This window comes from Gossypium raimondii, chromosome 1, assembly GCF_025698545.1.
Source record: "Gossypium raimondii isolate GPD5lz chromosome 1, ASM2569854v1, whole genome shotgun sequence".
Classification (NCBI taxonomy): Eukaryota; Viridiplantae; Streptophyta; class Magnoliopsida; order Malvales; family Malvaceae; genus Gossypium; species Gossypium raimondii.
The window spans coordinates 38,423,301-38,437,882 of NC_068565.1; the positions used below are offsets into that span (position 1 = coordinate 38,423,301).

General features: G+C 35.3%; 1 protein-coding gene and 1 non-coding gene across 2 annotated transcripts; both read left to right on the top strand.

Annotated features, from left to right (window-relative positions):
• The first annotated feature begins 1,300 nt into the window (after positions 1-1,300).
• On the top strand, positions 1,301-1,407 carry LOC128033582 (small nucleolar RNA R71). Its single transcript, XR_008189567.1, has one exon. It is a non-coding gene; the product is annotated as a small nucleolar RNA R71 (small nucleolar RNA).
• Positions 1,408-4,482: 3,075 nt separating this feature from the next.
• Positions 4,483-13,149, top strand: LOC105787007 (uncharacterized). The gene is made up of 10 exons (XM_012613472.1): positions 4,483-4,633; positions 4,823-5,061; positions 5,161-5,242; positions 5,431-5,678; positions 5,787-5,967; positions 6,911-7,009; positions 7,148-7,384; positions 7,557-7,714; positions 7,787-7,866; positions 12,828-13,149. Exons 1-10 carry the CDS (start codon positions 4,483-4,485, stop codon positions 13,147-13,149), a joined length of 1,797 nt encoding a protein of 598 aa, XP_012468926.1.
• The last annotated feature ends 1,433 nt before the right edge of the window (positions 13,150-14,582 follow it).

Genomic DNA, 14,582 nt, shown 5'->3' on the forward strand with positions numbered 1-14,582 from the left:
TAGAAATGCTTAGTGACTGATACGAGTTTCAAGGCCGAATTTCAGGCCCATAGATGTAATGAGCTTACACTACCTTAAGGCCCCAAAACAAGGTCAAAGGTCAAGCAAATCAAACCAAGATTCCATCAAAGCCAATATGTCAGGATGCATCTTTTCGAGGAAATGAAGAATGATACATGCACGAAATGGGTGAAATGTATTAAATTTAATTCAACCAAGCTGTCAATTTTCAAGTTGAAAAGATTAGTCCACTTGTGACAAATTTTTGGATGGGATCTAGGCATTTCTTGTAACACCCAGCTTTGGGTGGGTTCTGGATTTGGTGGGTAAATCGAAAGTAAACTGAGTGGCATAGTACTATTAGCCTAGTTGTTGTTCTGGCATATAGATTGAGCGCATAGTATGTATTGGATTATTAAGCAAGGGTTGTTCTTAAAATGTATTAAGTTATAAGGAAGAAGAGGTTTGGTAAAAGTGTTGAGAACGTTATAAGTAGGGGATTAATACTAAAGGTATTGTACGCCTAGTTTATTGAGTTGTTGTGCTAGTTACGTTCTAATGAGGTAGTTGGAAAGGAACAAGGGGACGAACCAGGAATATAAAAATATTAGATTTCTATTTACAACTATAAACCTTTTATAAAGGAAACTTTGAAAGTGTATAACACTACCGCGTGTGAAATGATATGCGAATATATTCCTTTTATAAAGTTTCAATGAAAGTAGAAGATGATGCTCTACTGTATTAAGTATTTTGCCTCGGCATCGGTTGAACATAACTTGGCAGTGCATTGTTGACAATTTGTCTTGCGGTATTGTTGAAATTTCCTACATCTTGATTACTCAAATTGAAATTCGAATGTTGCTTCCACCCTAGATTTTAGGTGTTGGAATAGGGGTTATTATTCTACTTGGAATTACCCATATAACACACAGATGCTGAATTTGATGGGCATTCGTCAAACATATGATTCTCTCCACAGTACACACATGATAGTTCAACCGACTTTATTTCCTAGACAATAGTGGAATTTTTCATTGTTTTAATTATGTTAGCTAGAGAAGATACCTGGGCAGTCAATGAAGTGATTTCATCAAGTTCCATGGTTCTAGCTGCTCTCCTGTTAGTCCCAACTCTCATGGTAGAATACTAATAATCATTACTGGCAATCTATTCCAAAATCTCATACACTTCATTGTAAGATTTATCTAACAAAGTACCATTGGCAGAAGCATCAACTACAGTTCTTGTATGTGTATTCAATCCATTATAAAATATCTCCATCTGAGTCCAATGCTGGAATCCATGCATTGGGCACTTCCAAATTAAATCTTTAAATCGTTCCCAAGCTTCATATAATATTTCATCCTCTAATTGCCGAAAAGATGCGATGTCATTTCTAAGCTTCGCCTTCGTATTCAGTGGATATTACTGTAGCCAAAATCTCTGGCAAAGATCATTCCATGATGCCATTGTTCCCGATGACAAAGCATTCAACCATGCTCTTACATGATCCTGAAAGGAATATGGAAACAGTTTAAGCTGCAGGGTATCTTCAAGTTGTCTAAATGAGTTGTAGACTTCTAGGAAAAGTCCAAAATGCAGTCTTGGATCTTTAGTGGGTAGTTCACCAAATTGTCCTACTATTTGCAACATCTGAAAAATTACCGGTTTCAATTGAAACTGCTAAGCCTGTATGGTTCGTCTGACTGTCCTTGGGTTCAAATCATCCAACATTAGAACAATATGCTCTCAAATTGGTCTGTCTCAGTCATCTACAACACCACATATAAGAAGATGTACATCTTGACTAATCAGAGGGTTATCATTGCAGCCAATTGGATTACCATTAAGGCAAGGATCATTCCCAATTCTAGCCATTTTTCTCAGTCCTTTTCTCTTTCTCTGCAAAGTTCTATCGATCTCTAGATCAAAAGGATACTCTTTGTTAGCAGGAATGCCTCTTCTCATACACTGCCAGCTGTAAAAATTAAATAAATTAAGTTAAATAAAACTAATGGAATTAAGTAAAATAACAAAAATGAATTTCACCATATTGCCAATCCCCAAAAACGATGCCAAAAACTTGTTGGGTGTGAAATGATATGCGAATTGTACAAGTATACAGTAGGATTAAGGAATAAAGTAATGAACGAGTATCATTCCCATGAGGATCGAATTTAGGCACAAAGATGGTTAACTTATTATAATAAAATGCTATGGAAAATTAGTAATAATAATGCAATGGCAATGTCAAGAGTTAATAATTAATGAAATATGCGTAACTGAAGAATAATTGAGAATGCTAAGGCAATACAAGAGTAAAAATGCAATGGCAATTATGAGAATGATTGCGTAAATAAAATAATATATAAATGAACAAATAAATAACTAAGAATGTTATGGCAAAGATACTACGATAAAGGATTAGGGATATACGGGTTAGGGGTGTTACAAATGCTCTGTTGCAACTTTCTTCTTGAGATGGCCAACCAGGAGATGATTTTCTCAAGGAAAATTCTAGCTAAGAGAGAGGGGGAAATAGATGTTTTATGCATGAAAGGGAGAAGAGAAAGATAAGAGAAATGTAGTGAAATGAAGGATGACAGATGTTGTAAAATGGAAGGCCTATTTATACTTAAAGGTATGCTTAGAGGTTTTGCTAAAATAGTTGAACCATCCCTTGAATATATGTTTCACTTGGCCGACCATGAATTATGGAAAGAGAGGTTGACAGTTGCTTGATTCATGCTTGATTTCATGCATGAATCAAGCAAGGGTGGACGGTTTCTTCGGTGTTTGTTTGGAGTCAATTTTTAATTGTTTTACAAGTGTAAGGACCTCTAAATAAATCTTCCAAAAGCTGATTTTGGGCTGTTCACATGCCCTTGCCAAATTGGGCTTCTTTCCCCCTAACTTGTATGATTTTGTGACCCAAAAAATTGTCAGACTATCTTTTCAATTAAATCAAATTTAATTGGATTAAAGTGACTTTCTGTTGACCCAATTTGCTTGCCCTTGTCATGAAATTAAGGTGAAATAGAGCTCATGTTCATGTATAATTAATAAATAAGCTTCTCAACTTATTAATTCCATGGTCCCACTACAAGAAATAAATAAAGTAAATTATTATGTCACATGAAATAATTAAATTATGCATAAATTTAATACATAAAAGCATAAAATTGCATACTTTACTAAATCATGCCCATTGTCTCAATGTAAACAAAATTAACACAATTAAATATAAAATATTCGAGATTAATATAATTTTTTAAGTAAAATGGTGTTATATAAACTATAAAAATCTATATGATTTAGAGTTTACAACTATATATCATGTCGAGATTATGTGTTAATATGAAATGCTTATTCATGTGATCCAAAACTAATATTTGTACCATACTTTCTCAAGGGTCATCTTTTCATTTACTGCTTTTGTTTGCCTTGCTCGAGGACAAGCAATGACTTAAGTCTGTAGGAGTTTGAACTGTCGTAATTCGGTTAGCAGATTAAACTAGTTTTTGCATTTGAGGAGCTTGAATCCAAACACTTTAGTAAGATTTTAGTCAAGTTTTTATTACTTTATTTAAATTCAATAAATTGTGTAATTTGAGTCTTTTATTAACCTTAGAGGCCGAATGAGGCCTAAGAGTGAGCTAATAAGCTTTGTGAGTGTGCAGGAGACCATTAAAAGGTGTGCTAACTTGATACTGGTCACTTTGTTGCAACACGGTGAGATGGATGTTGCAAAATAGGGAACATAATAGAAGAATTTTAAGACTGCCTTTGGTGTTGCCAGATAGCTTGAGGATATCGCAACACATCCTTGAAGATTCCTTGAAGATGAACATACTGCCTTCGATTTCACGACACAAGACCTAGTGTGTTGCAACATCGACTCTTGGACCTAGGTGGTTGTTGTTGATATGTTGGTTGGGGTTGCGAAACCCAAGTACCTAAAAACCCATGGATCTTGGAAACCCAAGTGATTGAACTATGTTGAATGTTTGAATCCCACGATATGTCACATGATTGTGATGCATATGGGGTAGGACCTGGAATATATTGCCTTTAACCCTAAAGTTTGTTTATAGGAACGAGACTTGGATCATTCCTACCACTCACACTATTTTTTGTTTTTGTTTGTGTGCTAGATTAATTACATATGCCTCCTAGACGTGTTAATGTGAGAGCTAGTGCTCATGAGGATAGTACATCCTCTGCACCTCCTGTGTCGCCGCGTAGAGTGAACATAGCTGATGAGGGTGTAGGCCTTCTGATGGAAGCTATGATTGGAACGTTTTAGTGAATTGCTAGTGCCAACCCTGCTCCTGCACCTACCAATCCTACACGATTAATAGGGGTTCGTCGCTTGAATGTCTTCTGTCGTTAAGTGGTAAAGAGTTCTCTGGAGTGAAGGGTACTGATCCAACCACAGTTGAGTACTAGTTGGAGGGACTTGAAAGGATCCTCGAGCAGATGTCCTGTCCTAACGAGGAGAAATTAGGTTGTGTTGTGTCCTTTCTTGACTGTGAGGCTCATCGTTGGTGGAATATAGTTAGGAGAGGTACAGTTACTGATAGGTTGACTTGGGGATACTTTCTTGAGGCTTTTAAGAGGAAGTATATAGGTAAGCAGTATATAGAGGCTCACAAGTGTGAATTTTTGGACCTAGTTCAAGGTGATTGATTTGTGGCTGATTATGAGGCTGAAGTGATACGACTTAGTCAGTATGCTCTTCAGATGGTTTCTTTTGAGAGGGACCATTGTAAGAGGTTCTATTTTGGGTTAAATCGCAAGATTTAAGTTTATTTGGTAGCTCAGCCTATAGATATGTTTGATGAGTTGGTTGAGAGAACTAAGGCTGTGGAGGAGACCTTAGCTGAATCACCTCATTTTTTGGTTACTAATTCTAGCAAGAAAGCTTCTGATAGTGTATTGGGTGAATCATCTAAGAGAGGGCGTGATAGTCATGTTTTTGGTAGAGGTGCAAGACGTGGGACTCGACCTTGTCAATCTAGGCAGCAGAGTAGTACTGTAGTTAGTACTAGTGGTTCAGTGAGTAATTCTGGATAGCCGTTTTTTGCACACTGTGAATGTATACATTCTGGAGAATGTCCTAAGTTGACTGGTGGATGTTTTAAATTTGGTTTGAAGGAACATTTTCTAAAGGATTCTCCACTTAGGGTTGAGGTTTCACAAACTCGAAGTTCGACACCTGTTACTGTGCTTGCCAGAGGTCGTGGTCATTGGTGAGGTAATGAAAGACCGAGTGGGCAGTGGATTGTTGCTCATACTATTGCTAACAGGTTGAATATGGAGGTCCAAATTGATTTTATACTATTAGAGAGCCAGAGGATCAAGATCTGATTGATGTTATCGTAGGTACTTTTACTTTGCGATCTACTCTACTATTTTCTTTAGTAGATTTTGGATCAATGCTCTCATATATCCTGAGTGAATTGGCATATGAGTTAGAGATTCCAGTTGAGACTATTGGTTTAGGTGTGACAGTCATTAGTTCCTTTGGTGATAGTGTAGTAGTGAATAAAGTTTATCGTAGATGCCCTTTTATGATTCAAGGACATGTTTTCTCTGTTGATGTTATGGAAATTTCATTTTATGAACTTGATGTGATACTGGGTATGGATTGGTTAACTCAACATAAGGCTAGAGTAGATTTTGAGACTAAGTGAATTACCTTGAGGGATAGTAATGGTTTATAAATAGTTGTAGTGGGTGAAAGACTGGGTTTTATGTCTAATGCGGTTTGAACAATGAAGGTTGAGAAGTTGATGGGTAAAGGATGGGAGGCCTATTTGGCTTATGTGATGAATTCTATTAGTAAGGAGTTAAGAGCTCAGGATATTCATACTGTTAGGGATTTTCCTGACATGTTTCCAAAAAAGTTATCGGGTTTGCCACCGGATCGAAAAGTGGAGTTTGGAATTGAGCTTTATCCTGGTACTACACTAGTTTCCCTATCGTATGGAACCAAAAGAGCTCAATGAGTTAAAGGTTCAATTACAAGAGTTGTTAGATAGAGGGTTTATTCAACCGATTGATCTCCGTGGGGTGCACCGACTATTTTTGTAAAGAAGAAGGATGGTATGATAAGGATGTGTATTGACTAAAGGAAGTTGAACAAGTCGACGATTAAGAATAAGTATCCTTTGCCTCGAACTGATAATTTGTTTGATCAGTTTAGAGGTGCAAAGGTATTTTCGAAGATTGATATTAGATCTGGGTATTATCAATTAAAGGTGAAGGAGTCTGATGTGTTTAAAACTGCTTTTAGGACTCGATATGGGAAATATGAGGTTTTGGTGATGCCATTTGTATTGACCAATGATCCTTCTGTGTTCATGGATTTGATAAACTATGTATTTTATTCATATTTGAATCAATTTGTAGTTGTTTTTATGGATGATATCTTGGTGTATTTTGGTCCTGAAATGGATCATAACGAGTACTTAAGAGTCATTTTACAAATTCTTTAGGATAAGTAGTTGTACGTAAAGTTAAGTAAGTGTGAATTTTTTATTAGGGAAGTGGTGTTCTTAGGTCATGTTGTATCGGCAGAAGGGATTTGTGTAGATCCCAAGAAGATAAAGGCGATTTTGGAATGAAAACTGCCTATGAGTGTTACTGAAGTTAGGAGTTTCTTGGGATTAGCTAGCTACTATTGTAGGTTCGATGAAGGGTTTTCTCTTATTGCTGCACCCTTAATGAACTACTATGGAAGGATATGGTGTTCGAATGGACTATGGAAAGGCAAAAGAGTTTTGATCAACTTAAGGAAATTTTGACAAAGGCACCAATGTTGGTTCAACCGAAACCTAGAAAAGATTTTTTAGTTTATAGTGATCTTTGTATTCGGGACTTGGTTGTGTTTTGATGCAATAAGGTAAAGTTGTGGCTTATGCTTCAAGGCAGTTGAAGATGCACGAACGGAACTATCCAACTCATGATTTGGAGTTAGCTGCTGTGGTGTTTGCACTTAAGAGTTGGCACAATTATCTTTATAGAGAAGTGTGTTATCTACACTGATCATAAGAGCCATATATACCTCCTCACCCAAAAGGAGTTGAATTTAAGGAAAAGATGTTGGATTGAGCTTTTGAAGGATTATGATTGTTGATAGAGTATCATCCTTACAAGACGAATGTAGTTGCTGATTTTTTAAGTAAGAAGTCGATAGTAGAGCTGAGAGCTATGTTTACGCCCTTGAGTTTAGCTAGTGATGATGGTTTATATGCTAAAATTCAAGTGAGGCCGACTTTGTCACAACTAATTAAGGAGAAGTCAGATAGAGATTTGTTGAAGAGGATTCGACTGGTTGAGCAAGGTATTAAAGGAGACTTTAATGTTGATAGTGAGGGTATTTTGAATTTCTGAGGTAGATTGTGTGTGTCACAAGATGTGGATTTTAAGGCAAGCGATTCTTATTGAGGCGCATAGTAGCACTTACGCTATGCATCCCGAAAGTGGAAAGATGTATCACGATCTTAGGGAAGTTTATTGGTGGCTTGGTTTAAAGTGTGGTGTTACAGATTTTGTGACCCCATGTTTGGTTTGTCAAAAGGTGAAGGCTGAACATCAGTTTCCTTCGAGTTTATTGCAACCTAATGCGATTCCTGAATGGAAGTTAGAAAGGATTACTATGGATTTTGTTTCAGGTTTGCCATTAACCCCTTCAAGGAAATATTCGGTACGGTTGATAGTAGACTAGTTTTCGAAGAGTGCACATTTCATAGTTGTGTGAACCAATTATTCATTGCAGAAGTTGGTAGAGTTGTATATTGCTAAAATCCTTCGTCTTCATGGGGTTCTAGTTTCAAATATTTCTGATAGGGATTCGAGGTTTATTTCAAGGTTTTAGAAGAGTTTGCAAGATGCTTTGGGATCAAAGCTTACTTTCAGTACGACTTATCACCCCTAAACCGATGGCCAATCTGAAAGGGTAATTCAAGTTCTAGAAGATATGTTCCAAAGTTGTGTGATCGAATTTAGTGGTAGTTGGGAGCGATATTTGCTTTTAACAGAGTTTGCTTACAACAACAGTTTTCAAACAAGTATTTCTATGGCATGTTTTGAAGCATTGTATGGTAGGAAATTTAGCACACCTTTGAGTTGGACAGAATTAGATGAGAGGCGATTTGTTGGGCCAGATTTAGTTTGTTAGACTGAAGAGAAGATTAAGTTGATTTGTGATCATTTGAAAGCAACGTTCGATAGGCAGAAATCTTTTATGGATTTGAAACATCGAGTTTTCTAGTTTCAAGTTGGTGATAACACTACACCAAAACAGGTTTTTAGCGACGCTTTTCACTGCTAAAAGTGTTTGTGGTGCTTCAACAAGCGCCGCAAAAAACGCCGCTATTGACAGCGTCGCTAACATTTGTGGCGTTTTTCGAAATAAACACCGCTATATACCATGACCTTTAGCGGCGCTTTTCCAACAAACGCCGCTATAAACCACGATCTTTGGCGGCGCTTTTCCAAGAAACGCCGCTATAGACCTCGACCTTTAGCGGCGCTTTTCCCACAAACGCCGCTATAGACCACGACCTTTAGAGGCGCTTTTCCCACAAACGCCGCTATAGATCATGACCTTTAACAGCGCTTTTCGCAAAAACGCCGCTAAAAACATAACCTTTAAAAAAATTATTTTAATCAAATAATATTTATTTTTATGATAAATATTATGTTATGTTTTATTTTTTAAATTTGAACATTAAATATACTTTAAAAGGATAAATAAAAATATTATTTAAATTAAATTTTCTATGAAAATTTTAACTTTAAAACTAAGTATAAAAATTAATTAATTTAGTTTTAGAATTTAAAATAATAAATTAATAACACAATTAAAATCCAAAAGTTAGAACTCAAGTTGTCGAGATATTAAAGTAAAAATAAAATTTAGAATCAAAACTAAAATAAATAATACATGTGAAAAAGCAGATCGACTAGTTGAACACGCCTATAACTATACACATTGCAAGGTAATAAAAATACAATGCATTAAATTGTTGAACACGCTTGGTACAATCGGCAATGAGAATAACACATTAAATTGTTGGATTAAACATGTAGATTACATACTAATGTAGACCAAAATATTTTCCTTTTCTTTCTACCCTTAAATCTAGAGATAGCAAAAACCAGGGACCTAAAACTAGCAAGTTCAAATATATCGCTAAAAGAAACACGACTTTAGCTCCATCCAAATGTACTTTCAATTCTCATTTCAAATTCGCTTCAATATATTAGATGAATTTCCCCACGCATGATGTTAGGTGATCAAGCAGTACTTTAAAAGCGCAAAAGTAAGAAGCAAGCATCCTCACTTGATAATCAAGGGTTGTCTTCCTCACCACTTGGTCCTCTAAAAGGAAGCAGCTTAGCTTTAGGTTTCTCTAAAGGGAAAACAACAGGAATTCCACCCTCAATGCCATGATCTTCCTTAAACGGTGTCTCACCTAGAAGCAAAAATTTCAGAAAGAGTAAAGTGAATGATAGCAGGAAATAAACCCCTAAACAATGTCTTCTTAATGCAATAGATAAACAAGAGTAAAATTGGATATCCAAATAACAAATACAAGCATAAGATATTAAAGTTTTTCCAAACCAAATAAAATCTAATTGGAAAAGGCCCCAAAGTAAACACCAATCATAGGATCAACAACCACCAGAAAACTGCAGTAGCAAGTGTAGATTCAAAAGCCACAGACGCAAAGAGCCCCCATTTTAGAATGATTGACAACTCCAAAACAGCTTCACCGTATTCAGAATCAATAATATAAAATGCCGAAGCTCAAATCACAATAAATAATAAAAATACAAAAACATAAATATTTCATAACCCAAAGCTACGATACTAAACAATAATACGTATCTAGAAGCAAAACCTAACGTTCAGACATACTAAGTAGCAAAGTGATCCTAATCCTCTATTCTTGAATAAAGTAACCAAAGAATCTTAAACATCTTAAATATATATAAAAAGTACTGCCAAACCCTAAAATATTGGAAAGAAGCAAAACTTTAGATAATTAAATTCCTTGAGCAATTTTTTACACCTACATAAAACACAATGTTGGACTCAACAATAAGCACCAAATCTTCCCAGATTTTCCATCATTACGCCATTAAAAAATCCTATTATTAACCCCTCAATTTGACAAACAACGTAAGTTTAAAGACTAAAAGGTGAAAAATAAATGGAGAGCTAAAATCAATACATCAATTAATATGTTGTAAATCATTTAAATATTTCAGTATAAAAAAGTAGATAAAAACTTTAAAACTAAAAATATATAAAAATGAAAAATTATTTTATTTTTCTAATTGAATTAGATTTATCTTCTAAAATCAACTTGTTCCAAATATACATCATTTAAAAGAAATTAGAAAATTCGGAGCATGTTACATACAAATAGTCAAAATGGATTCTAAACTAAATATATAAACATTTTATAAATTAATTAAAATAAAATAAAATCTTATGAAACCAAAGCCTCAAAGTTGGGGCAATCCCGATTTCAATGACCTCCAAATGGGTAAGAGCAACCTAGACAGAGATCCCTCACATTGCAATTTCTTCTAATTTCGGACATGTACAAAGAATTTCACCAGAAATTTAAGAGACGAGAGGTTTTGCATCCCTTTAAACAAAATATTTCAATGCCTTAGCAACCAAAGAAGTGCAAGAACTGAAGCGAATTCCAATTACCAGGTTGAATTTCCTCTACGAAGATGAGGTTGATCAGACAGGCACTTGAAGCTTTGAAACATCAAATAATCTCTAAATGTCAGTAAGCTATGAAGCTTTCGAATAGAGTTTGAAAGTGTCTACTCAAATTCCACCACCTAATCATACAACATTCATACTCTCACTTGCATTCTTACCATTTGTTCCTATAATGCACAAACTAAATTGAACCAAGGATCAATTGAACCATAACACTTCACCTTTTAGAAAGAGATAAATAATTTTTAGTAAGGAATGGTTGAAACTATCAAATAGCAGAATAGGGATAAATTTAAAGATTTTACTGTACTTATTTGATTAGCCATAAATTCTAAAAATTTTATGGTAGAAATACTTTTGAGTCTAGTTTCGAAAACATCAAGCGTATCTTAATTTGGAATTCTATAGCTCAAGATATAAATAATTTAGTCACAATGACTCAAGTAGACAGCTCTGAATGATCATATAAGTAAATAGCGAAAACATATATGAATATTTAGCTAGCATGGGTTACATTAATAATGGATCACACGGCCAAGGCCAATTTGGGTCGAGTGAGCCACACGGGCACACACGGGCATGTGGGCCCATTTTTATCAGAATATTTTTAAGGTTGGACGGGTCACCAAAGTCAACTGTAAACCTACTGTAAGGCCGGTAAGCGCTACTTGGACCCCTAAATGTGTGAAATTGACTGAATGATATCTGTACTGAGCATGTTAATATCTTAACCGAATATATGTACTGAAATTGCATAATAGCATATCTTCCATTGTATGTTGCATTGTATTGGGTTGGGGGTTGTTATTCAGAGCAAGTGTACTAAAAGGCTTTAAGCCTAATTTACTGGCAGCTTAGCTACAAACTACTGTTTTGTGCCGCATTCGGTACTACTTGGAGTGTAGGGATGGGTGGGTTGATTATATCCCCACATGGAGTGTAGGTTTGGACGAAGATGGTGTGTAGAGGCTAGATGGGTAGGATTTTGCTACTGCGTAACTGTTATTGCTACGGATACTGTGATGGGCTAAGGCCCTACTGTGATGGGTGGGTTGTTATTGCTACGTAACTGTTATTGCTACTGATACTGCAAAGGGCTTAGGCCCAAGACTGTTCAACTGTGCACTGTGAATATAGATTGTTTGTTTGTTTCTTTGGGATTACACACTGAGTTTACATAAACTCAACCTTTTTGTTTAATGTGCATAGGTAATCCCCAGACTTAGACGGATCGGTGCGACGGAGGACTCAGTGGTGACCACAATAATTTTTGGACTTCACGATTTTCAATTTACGTTATATGATTTAATTATTATTGATTATTTGGGTTGTAATTTAAGGACCCTCTGGGACTTTGGTTTTAAATTTTGGGTTTTTATTTATTTTACTTTATGGATTTATACCTGCTGGTCGTAGAAAATTCGGTTTTCAAAAAGTTAAAGAAGTTTCTAAACACATGATCACTTAGACTGTTTTATTAAAGCTTCCGCAATGAGGGATGTTTCAAAAAATTTAAAGCAATAAAGGTGACTTCCTAATTTCTAACAAAGGTTTACTAAAGATAATAACATGGAATGTTTTCATCATAACAACGAGGTTTCAAAAGCACTATCGTATGACATTGCCAGATACAACCATAACGTCTAGGCTGGGTTTGGGGTGTTACATAGCAGACATTCTAATGGTGTCCTGGACACTCACAAAGTATATTAGCTCACCCTTAGGCCTCATTCAGTCCCTAAGGTTAATAAAAAAATCATATTACACAATTTATTGAATTTAAATAAAGTAACGAAAACTTAACTAAAACCTAACTAAAGTGCTTGTATTCAAGCTCCTCAAATGCGAAAACTAGTTTAATCTGCTACTCCTAATTTCAATAGATCAGCCGTATGGTACGTTTGCTTTTTGGTGTATACATTTCAGTTTATGTAATGTACCTACAACTTTTCAAAGATGCATGATGGAAATTTTTACTAACATGGTTGAGCATTTTTTGGAAGTATTCATGAATGACTTTTTACGTTTTGAGATTTGTATGATGACTGTTTGAGTAATTTGTTTTCAGTTGGGAAAATTTTCATTTTATGGTTAAGAAGGGTGTCATTTTGGGGAACAAAATATCAAGAAGAGGAATTGAGATTGATAAAGAAAAAGTTGATGAAGTTGAGAAGCTGCCACCTCCTGTGTTTGTGGAAGGCGCTAGAAGTTTCTTGGGGCATGCCAGTTTTTATCGAAGGTTCATAAAAGACTTCTCAAAGGTTGTGAAGCCATTCTGTACTCTGTTAGACAAGGATATAGAATTTAGTTTTGATGAAGTGCATTTGAAAGCCTTTGATGAGATGAAACGAGGGATAATTAAGGCACCCATTATTGTTACACCAAATTGAAGTTATCTGGAAACACAAAAATTTATGTGTTTTTCCATGCACTTTTTAACTTAAAATCATGCTATTTCGGTTAAATTCTTGTCAAAAAATAGATAAATTATGTTAAAAATATGAACACGATGGATTTTAATTAATTTTATAGTTAATTTTGATTAATTTTGACTATTTTCGACAGATTCGCACAAAGGGCAAAAATTAGCTCGGCAGATAATGCTCGAAGCATAAAACTGAGAAGCAATTTGAAGCATCGAGGAAAATTCATATCCAGCTTAAGATGGTCCAAAAATGTGTGTTAATTCATAATATATTTAATTTTAATTTACTCCCAATTTAATTTGGGCTAAATAAATTATTATTAATTAATTAAGGAAAAAAAGGGTCTAGTTAAACGGCATTGGTTGAACTGAATCTAGTGAACCGAACCAGCCAAAAATTGGGCTGCCCAGAACCGTCCATATGCTGACCCAAATCAGCATTCTATCTGACTAAATAAGCTTGCAAAGAAGCCCTTGAAGAACTTTCAACCTTGCATTCAAACCCCTCCAAAAAATGTGGCTTTATGGATTTGCCCCAAGCTATTTTTAGCAAAGTTGAATCTCTCAACTTTGTCATGTGTGTGGCCGGCCAAGGGGGGTCTCTTTGGCTAATGAAATTTTCTATTTTTAGCAGCAACAATCAGCTATAAAATCCACCCCTTGCTGATCATTCAACTCATCCCTCACACTCTCATTCTCTCTTCTCCTCTCTCACTTTCTCTCAACCTTTCCTTCCCATTTTCCCTTCAGTTCAAGTGCCGATTTCTTCTCTTGGGAAAGAGGTCCTCATCAACCATTGTTGAGAAGCTACTAAATTGTTCATAAACCATCTTGATAGCTGAGGACAACGGAGAACGAAGAACGGAGAAATCAGTCAAGCCACGGAGAAACACCGGATTTGCTTCTTTTCCCTATCTCCTTAAATTTCGTTGTTGTTTTGACAAACATGTTTATGAATATTTATGCTATTGAAAGGGTTATTTTAATCAATCTAGCTTGAATTTAATCCTTATTGCCTGCTTGAATTATTGAAATTGTGTTTGTGTTGTTATAGGCCTCGGTAAAATGCTTGATTAAGTAAAATCATGCCTAAGTTATTCTTGCAATATTAATTGTTAGATAACTAATGAATTAATTATTAAATCATATTGAAATTGTAATTAGTTGACACAATACTTAATCAGTGCATGTTTATTCTTCTAAGTTAGCTGAAGTTAATTTAGCATTGTATTTGGCGATACATATGCTTTGCATAACTTGCAAGATTATTGTGATTAAACTGTTTCAAGGTAGAAATACTATGTTACCTCACATAGTCTTTTATGTGCTTATTAAATCAAGTTAATTGTTTGAATCGACATAGGGATATGTTCAAGAGATTGATTAATTTAATAAGTA

What these genes read in the sequence shown, in the direction of transcription:
- LOC105787007 (XM_012613472.1), top strand. Translation starts at nt 4,483, where the DNA reads ATGTCCTGTCCTAACGAGGAGAAATTAGGTTGTGTTGTGTCCTTTCTT. An exon ending in TAGTTAGTACTAGTGGTTCA is followed by an intron (nt 5,062 to 5,160) that starts GTGAGTAATTCT and finishes TTTGGTTTGAAG; the next exon opens with GAACATTTTCTAAAGGATTC. An exon ending in TGGAATTGAGCTTTATCCTG is followed by an intron (nt 5,968 to 6,910) that starts GTACTACACTAG and finishes TGATGCAATAAG; the next exon opens with GTAAAGTTGTGGCTTATGCT.